We start from the raw sequence: 8,470 nt of genomic DNA, 5'->3' as shown, positions 1-8,470 counted from the left end.
TCCATTTTAATAATGTTAATCTTTAAATATTAGCATGTCCAATTTGGCAATGCCCAGTATGTACATTCTAGTGTGCTCTTTGTATAAATTAGATCACGGTGTAACATCTGTACCCAACACGGAAAGCTAAAAGTACTTGACTGTTAGAGGTGATTATCTCACATGACAAACTCAAGCCTGGACCTAAAATCCACAAAAACATTGTGTCCAGCACTGCCCAGTGGAACTTGGCACACGTGCAAGTCAAAAAAACACAAAGACAGACCACCAGTTGAGGAAAGTGTTAATTGCAGGTCAGTTATAAGCTTGATTCTACACCGTACTGGTGAGTTGAAATGGCACTAGAGTTGGTAAAAACCAGTATAGTCTAGCATAGTAGAAGTTATTGCTGGGTTTGAAAATGTCTTAATGCTCAGTGCCCTGAGTCTTTTTAGGGAAAAGCCCTCTTCTGACAGGAAAATGCATAATCTCATCCCACATAGACTCTGCCTTTTATCAGATACCCAAGGCACAGCTTTGCACACAGCTGGCCCTGCCAGACACTTCCTGTGGGAAGACCCGGTACCATAAGCACAGAGAGATGTGGGAGATACAAACTACTGAGGCAATGCTCATATTTGCATTGCCAGGGAAGGGGAAGAGTCAGCGAAGCAAAAAGGTAGATTTTGCACTTAGTTGGGACTGAAAACTTGCACACAACTGGTTGCAACACACAAAAGGGAATCACAGAGAAAACCTGTGGAAAAACAGCTTCCAACTACAAAAAGAAAACCTGCCAAAACTTAAAAGAGAACGTTTCACTGAGAGGAAACTGGAGAACGTGCACAAGCCAGAGCTCACTCAGCTCAGTGCGGCTGCCCTGCTGCAGCTCGGGAAGAACCTGGAAAGCTTTGTCCCCCTCGCATTTCCGTGACTGTCACAGGCACAGGAAGGGGAACCTGGCAAAGGCAGTGAGCAACATGCTCTCTCTTCCCTCCTCACCTTCTGAGATCCACCCCAGGCTGCCCTCTTTGGAGAAATGCCACTCAAGATGACAGTCAGTAAGGACTCTGGAGCTGACGTCCTTTGCTGGCTGCAAAGGCCCAGGTACGTATGGCTCATACACCCCCTCTCCTCACGTGGGACTTTCACTCCTGCTTCACTCTGTACTTTCAGAAACAGCTCATCAGCCTTTCTAGAAAACTTTCTGAGAAGGCTGACTCTGGGCTCGCTTCTCAATGCCTCTGTACATTCCCAAGCCATGAAATAATTTGTACCTTCTGTGACTCATCAGAAATTCTGGGAGTCAGGCTGTATCCTTTCCCCACTTGAATCTCCTCTCTAACAGCTACAGCACAACAGTCACACAACGCGATATCCCTCCATGGAACTTCACTGAAATTCCCATCTGAACCATTCTTCTCACCTGCTCATCCAAAATCAGCTCTTTGATGTCTTGTCGTCCCACAGACTACCCAACTACACACATACAAGCCTGTGTAAGTATGTTTTATGGGTGGCTGTATATTTAGGGAGCATATGGTGACATGGTGAAGTGATTTCACCTGTCTGCATCAAGGAGAGACCCATTACTCCAAAGAGGCACAGTCAGAAAGGATTCAGGCAGTTTAGGCAAACTGTTACTGATACAACACATTGCACCATCCAGGTCGTATCATCACATGCTCCATTCCAGGACAGCTTCAGAGGAATCTCAGAACTTTGATGAAGACTATCCCTATATCCTCTAGCTTAACTTAACAAACTCTCTCCTTTTACAGGCAGCTACAACTTTAATTTTGCAGTTCAAATTTGAGATGTCTTACAAGGGCTTGTAGATTTTCTGAAGATCAGGCTGGTCTGCAGCATCTTATGTAGGAAAAACTAAATTCATACTCAAATGTTAAGGCAGTATGAAAAAACAACAGTAATTTCTGAAAGTCCAGCTCTAGCCATGGAATTGTGCAAGGTCCAAAGGGAAGAAAAAATACACCACACTGTAACAGTGAAATCAACAAACAAACAGTATTCACCTTGAAAAACAACCTCAAAGTACCTGCATGTCAAAATGAGATGTTCTGCAGGTTTGAGGACCGCAAAGTAACATGGAGAAAATGGTAAAACTGAGTATCTTCTTTCCTACTGCCAGACAGCAACTTGCTCCAACTCTGAGGTAAACAAAAACATTTTAAGAATATACCATTAGAACTGTGCAGAATTAGTGTTTGGTCTGTGCTACCAGAGGGCATGGGAGAATAAGCTGCAAGGAGATGACTGAAACATTGCCTTGCAAAAATCATTTAGATCAGACCAAATGGTTTAAGTTAGAATAAGTCTCAGAGAAAACAGATTAGAGCAAATGTCAGAACAGCACTTGAAGCTACTGACATTAGATAACAAAGTTACTGGGTGTCCATCTGACAGTCACATGGAACACACACTTACAGTGATCAGAGGGTTAAGATTATCTCTTTCTTAGATGGAGTGGAGCCCTCAGACTTTGAAAGTAGACAGTGGGAATTAAAACAGTCCCGTTCATCCCTGCAAGTGCCCGATCCAAAGCCCACTGAGGAATATGGAATTTGCTGCTTTGGCTTCTCTATGCTTTGAGTTCTTGCCCACTGGGGAGAGTTGGGATCTCTGCCAGTGGGTTCCCCAAGGGAACAGAGCCTGCTGCATCCACAAGGCAATGCAGCCTGACAGCCTTCCTCCATGAACTTAGCAGCTATTTTCCTCTTCCATCTTACCACATAACAGGAGACTTGTATCTGAGAACACTTAGAGCAGCTCATCCTACGTTCTCTAGGGATGGCAGAGCGTATGCTAAAAAACACTGGAGAGTGAATTCAATCGAGGAAAAGCTCTCTTGTAAAGAAATAACTCTGGCCAGCATTTACAACTGCTTTCTCACAGTATAGGATGACACAGAGTGCAAGGGCACTGTAAGTGCATGCCACTGTCCTTCTTTATCACACAGGCTTGCAGAAGATTGGAATCAGGCTTTCCTGAGGCCAATGGATTAAAATCACTGTCAGACTAAAACTAAGAGCAAGTGATGTCCCTCTCCCCCTGTAAAACAGGCATATGCTGCCTCCCTTCTTGTTCAGTACACTCACTGATCTGGCCACTGTCATCTATCCCTTCATCCTGTATTTTGCTGAGAGAAAAATCAAAGTCTGAAATAGGTTGTTTATTAAACAACAAAGCACCGTGGGGAAGCCAGAGGCTGTGATCAGCCACCTGCAAAGCCCCAGAAAGCCTGACACCAAGTTTCTTCTGTGCAATTGCTTGTTTCTATTTCACAAGTGTTCTTCAGGAGTGAAGGGCAGTGAGCACACACTATTATGTTTTGTAAGAAATGATCCCTAGCTCCCCATGATGAACATTCACAAAACATCAAGCCTGGTCACAGGGTTACACATGCTAACTAAACAACTTTCTTCTACCAGCTTCATCTAAAGCAACTAGCAGCCCTCTGTGAGGTCCTGGACAACGTATGCTCTCCTAGAACAAATTAAGCAGCCTGTTTGATCCTGCTATCCTTGGAGACAAATGGAAAATGTAACTTCATGATGTGAAATAAGAGAAATGGAATAGTGGAAATTAAACAGTATCTTTCAGACATTTTACTAACAGTATTATTGAGCTGGAAAGCTTTTCTCTGGCGCCTTAGAGATTTCCATGACACAGAGAGAGGTTCCAGTTACATTCTTGGTAACTTGTGGAGTGAAGATGCAACTGCCATTGGTACTAATACATTACTGTGTTCCTTCACAGGGTAACATCACTTCCAAGCATCTAACAGTGCCCTGTGGACTACATTTTGTTGGACAGGCACAGGTTGTCTCAGGATTCATGCCTCTACACAGCAATTACACATCTGTGTTGATTACACAGGATCAACACAGAAGGAAAAAGTTACCCCACTCCACAAAAATATCAGCTACTGAGATGTCACTGTATTGCTTAGAGACTCATCACCTGATTACTGGCACCTTGCAAACTAAAACCAGTACATTGCTTTTGTGATATTCTTATGATAACTGTGCCTGCACAGTCAGCTGGGAAACTGAGCTCTGGCTTCCCACAGTAACCAAGTAACAAAGCTGAAATAAACAACCTATTTTTCCCTCAAAGGGATTACTTCTGTTTAATCTGAAATGATGTCCCAGCACCTAACAGGATCTTTTAGAGTTCTTCCACTAACTGGTGATGGAACAGAATGTGGTTTCTGAGTTACAAATGATCCTGTTATGTTGTTGCTTAAGCTATGACAAGCAACCTAGTACATTCTTGGGTCAGATGCATGAGAGCAACTCAGGTGAAAGTTACACACACCTCAGTGCATCTGTCATGATGCTTTATAAAATATATGGAGGCAACAAAACAACAAGCATTTGGGATGAGTTTAGTGTGTTTTGGCAAAAAGAGCATTTTTGTGAGCTTCTGTATTAATATTAATCTCCCAGCCCCCCTTGAGTGCCAGCACAGTCCTTATTGATTTACAACTCCATTTTGTAGCAGGTCTCCTGGTGGTGGAGTTTGGTTCAAGGCAGAAATTGTTTAGCACACAGGATCCTCTTCAGAAATATTCCACATGTGTCCAAAAATGCTTTGCAATTTTCACCTGACAATAAAGTTACAGATGAATTTGGTTTGTATGGATGGACAATGGATATTTATTTGGTTGTGGTTTCAGATGTAAGAAAAATTATGAAAGAGCTTTCTTTCAAACTAAGAGCTTAGGTTGGTTGTGGAAGAGGAGCAAGCGGACTTTTAAAGTGATCAAGTGCATCTGTAGCATTTCTTTGTTCTCTTCCCCAGTTCTGTCCACCTCTTGCTCTGCATCTCAGGTCTCAAAGTACTTGTAAATCTGGGCGACGTACTGCATCACACTCTGCCAGTCAGGCCGGTCTGTGTACATCATCTCACTGAGTTCCTGCACAGGACAGACACATTGTGAGCACTTTGTCAAACACCAGCACTGGGGACATCACTGGGTCCTCTGAGTAACTGTGGCTACTGAACACTACTTCTGCTTCCACTCCAGAGCTCCTTAAAGCCACATGCAGTGTAAAAGTCCATGGCAATGATCTAGTGGCCGAGGGTAGTTCTGAAACTCACTGACAAGCTAGGTTAAACAGCCATGTGCATTTTACATCCTGAAAAGATTTCTTCCATCTCCAATCAAAGATCAATTCTCTTTAAAACTTGGTTTAAATTGCTGCTTCTTTGCATGTCTTCAATTCTGTATTTAGCTCATGAACACCATAGTATTTTTTCCTCCATATTAAACTTATCTCTCCTTTGTCATCCTACTGTTGATTTAAGAAAAGGCTTTTTAAACAGTTTCACACACAAATTACTCTTCTGTTTATTGAAATACTATAACAAAAAGAAAGAAATTGTCTAACAAGCAAGTTTAGCCATGAAAATAGGAATCAGCTGGTGTCAGCTTCCAAGAGGAGGACATAATCAATACTGTCTCATTTCAATACTAGATACCTCCAGAAGTTCCTTCAAGTTATATAAATTCTATGATTCTATCAATTCTTCCTGGAAGGTCTCCTAACACCATGAACTTTCAGAGACAGTGGTGCAGCCTTCCCTAGCATATGAACATTTTCAGTCCAAGCTGAGTGACTGGCCACATAGCAACAACAGCTTTGGAGGGGTGTATGCAGCAAATTTTCCCTTGCTATAAAGGTTACTCACCAGGCTGGGTTTGATGCCCACACTTTCAGCAGCTTGAAATGCTAACAGCAGATTTCTCTTCTGTAAAAATAAAACCAAGTTCAAAAGGATTATCATTAAAGTATGATTCCTGAGCCCCACCTTGCCTCTACTTAATGAGTAAATGAATAGGTGTATTTGTAAAATGAAAACCACAGATTTGACACTTTTGCACAGACACTTTTTGTATTAGTGAGGCATACTCACAAACAAGTTCTTTGTCTTTCAATAGCTCACCTGCTATTTGCCTAAGCTACAGACGCTGATTTTGACAAACACATTCTTGTGAAACTGATTACAATTGGATAAAAAACACCACTGAGGTTCTGTCTTTATGAGTGAAAGGTTTCTGAAGAGGTGTTAACTAATACAAGGCATTCCTGTATATAGTATAACTCTTATTGTAACAGATACTAGCTGTCTGAAGTAAATCCACTAAATCCAGGTTCATCTGCTTTGTGAGGGTCTTAATAACGGATTTGGAATGTGCTGACATGGTCTGACTTTTAGATACATAGCTGTCCAAGTAGTTCAATGAATGATCTGTCTGCCCACTGATCCAGGAGTCTGGAACTGCTTCAGCCTTTCAAAAGGGATACCCATCTTCACTCACTGGATTCAGGTAACTCATCACTTACTCTTTATCCAGTAGTACCTGCTTTTCTCTCTGGGAGTTCACTGTGGCTTTCCTTCCCCTTTTCATTCAGTCTGTTTGCTTTATAAGTTCTCAACTGACACCTGTCTCTCACTGTTGCACCTATCTACTTACTTTGCATCAATCAAGGTCAAGACTTTGCAACACTCTGTTTCCACCACACATCCATCACTGTGAATTCTACAAATGGTGTAGTAGCAGGTTCAAGAAAACTTACTTTATCTTGGCTGTTGAGCTCCTGGTAAGGAATATGTGCAGGTAAGTATGTATGCAGCAGAGCACAGAAGGCCAGCCCATCACTCCAGCTGCTGCTAAAGTTGGTAATATCAATATTCTGTAAGAGAAAGCATGAACCATCCCTGAACAGTGCTACACAACAAAAATATCTCCTAACAACAGCTTTTAAGCAGTCACAAAACAAAAACTCAAGTATATTAAAGGAACATGGTTTACCCTTTCCATTCTCTCCTTCTTTTCCATGTCAAGCAGAAAGATACCAAGTAAGATGGTAAGTTTCAAAGTCCTGGATAAGGGATTATTAAGGAGATAAATGTTTCTCACATCAGGCCCCAAACAGAGAGACTCTCTCCAGTGCTTTCTAGAAGGTGACAAACAGTACTTGCAGCACATGCTGCAGCTGCACTTTTCCTCTGCTGGCAAGAGGAAATCCTTTACCTGGTTCCTTCCAATTAGAAAATATCATTTCCCCAGCACCTACAACAGAAATAACTGATGTTTTAAAATGAGGTTTTGTAATTAATTTCATGTTTCCTTTTCTCAGAATGTGTAACAGAAGGATGGATTTGTAGAATGATGAGGCAGTGTAATCAGTGTATTTGACCACTGTTATCTGCCAGAGCTGCTACGTGCTTTAATGACAATGTGTAATTAACAGTTATTACTTGATTCAGCTCCTTCTTAAAAGTTATATCAAAGTGATTAAATACTGACATAGTCCTCAAGCCCTAAATAAGAACAAACAAGCACATTCTTTAACTTGTATGTGAGAGGGAGGCTCAAACTTGGCAACAGCACCAGCTGAATTGGCAGCTTTCCAAGAGCTGGGCAGATGTGCGTGTCTGCGTTCTCTCTCTCTTCATCAATGCAGAATCTTTCATCTGCACATCACAGATCACTTAAAAAAAGATAAAGAATGGGAAGCCTAAGATACAAAATTTCTTCATCTACCCTAATTCACAAAATGAGCCATGAGTAGCTGAGGAGAGACCAGAGGTTTCCTGATGCTCACTCTGCTACTACCATAGTCACTGACAAATAAATGTGGCCGTGTGACTGGTAACAAGTACAATACAAGATCCCTATGGAACAGAAACCAACAGAAACATTTAAATTGTGTCTTTGCACATTTGCCAACATGACAAAGCTGAGTTTGCTTGAGGAACCAATGTTTCAGGGCTGTATCAGCAACATCCAACTGAAACCCCAGAGTTGAGCAAGAAAAATCTCTGACTAGTCTGTAGCAACACTCCCACCATTGCCAGCTCCAACAGAAGGGCAGCCAAAAGGAAACGTTTTGAATGAAACAGTCTCATGTGGTTGCAAATTTAAATGGCCAAAAACCAACTTCCTTCCCCTTGTTGACAGTGGGAGTCTTCTTTGCTAGTCACATAACTCATTAACAAGGGTGCACTTGTGCACAGAGGAAGCCTGGCTTCCCTACTCATGACAAGTGAAGTCCAGAACCTGTTATACTCAACAGGTGGCTTAGAGTGATTACAGAAACAGAAACTGGTATTTTAAAATCAGCCTGTCTGTAAGAAGTCCTTTAAAATACAAAGATGACAGAGGGTACAGAGTGCACTCGGGGTTCTGCACAGGCATTCTCTTGCAAGGCACAGCTAGACATACTCTTGTGAGCAAGGTGATCCTCCTAATGCTCTTGTTTGCACTGACTGGCCATACCAGCACATGAAGGAATTCTTATGACTAAGTTTTGTTGCTATAATAGCAGCTGTAGTTCCAAATATGAGTTAAAAAGAAAACAGTGAACTAAATGACATTGCCTCGAAACGTAACAGCTGCTGGAGGGTGGAAGACTCCAGGATGTGATAGTACTGCACTGTCTCCCACAGCAAGGCAGGT

General features: G+C 42.0%; 1 protein-coding gene across 4 annotated transcripts in view; it reads right to left on the bottom strand.

Annotated features, from left to right (window-relative positions):
* SPECC1 (sperm antigen with calponin homology and coiled-coil domains 1) overlaps positions 1-8,470 on the bottom strand; it is a 91,067-nt gene continuing 82,597 nt past the window's right edge. For all 4 annotated transcript variants that reach the window (XM_062012353.1, XM_062012352.1, XM_062012354.1 and 1 more), the window contains 3 exons: positions 6,585-6,701; positions 5,695-5,754; positions 1-4,918 (listed from right to left, as the gene is read on the bottom strand). In XM_062012353.1, the coding sequence (XP_061868337.1) occupies positions 4,829-4,918; positions 5,695-5,754; positions 6,585-6,701 (267 nt within the window). In that variant the 3' untranslated portion in view covers positions 1-4,828. The remainder of the gene's footprint in view (positions 4,919-5,694; positions 5,755-6,584; positions 6,702-8,470) is intronic.

Source organism: Colius striatus, chromosome 20 (genome assembly GCF_028858725.1).
Source record: "Colius striatus isolate bColStr4 chromosome 20, bColStr4.1.hap1, whole genome shotgun sequence".
In the NCBI taxonomy this organism is placed as follows: Eukaryota; Metazoa; Chordata; class Aves; order Coliiformes; family Coliidae; genus Colius; species Colius striatus.
The sequence above is the reverse complement of the archived record's forward strand: the minus strand, read 5'-3'. Positions and strand labels throughout refer to the sequence as shown.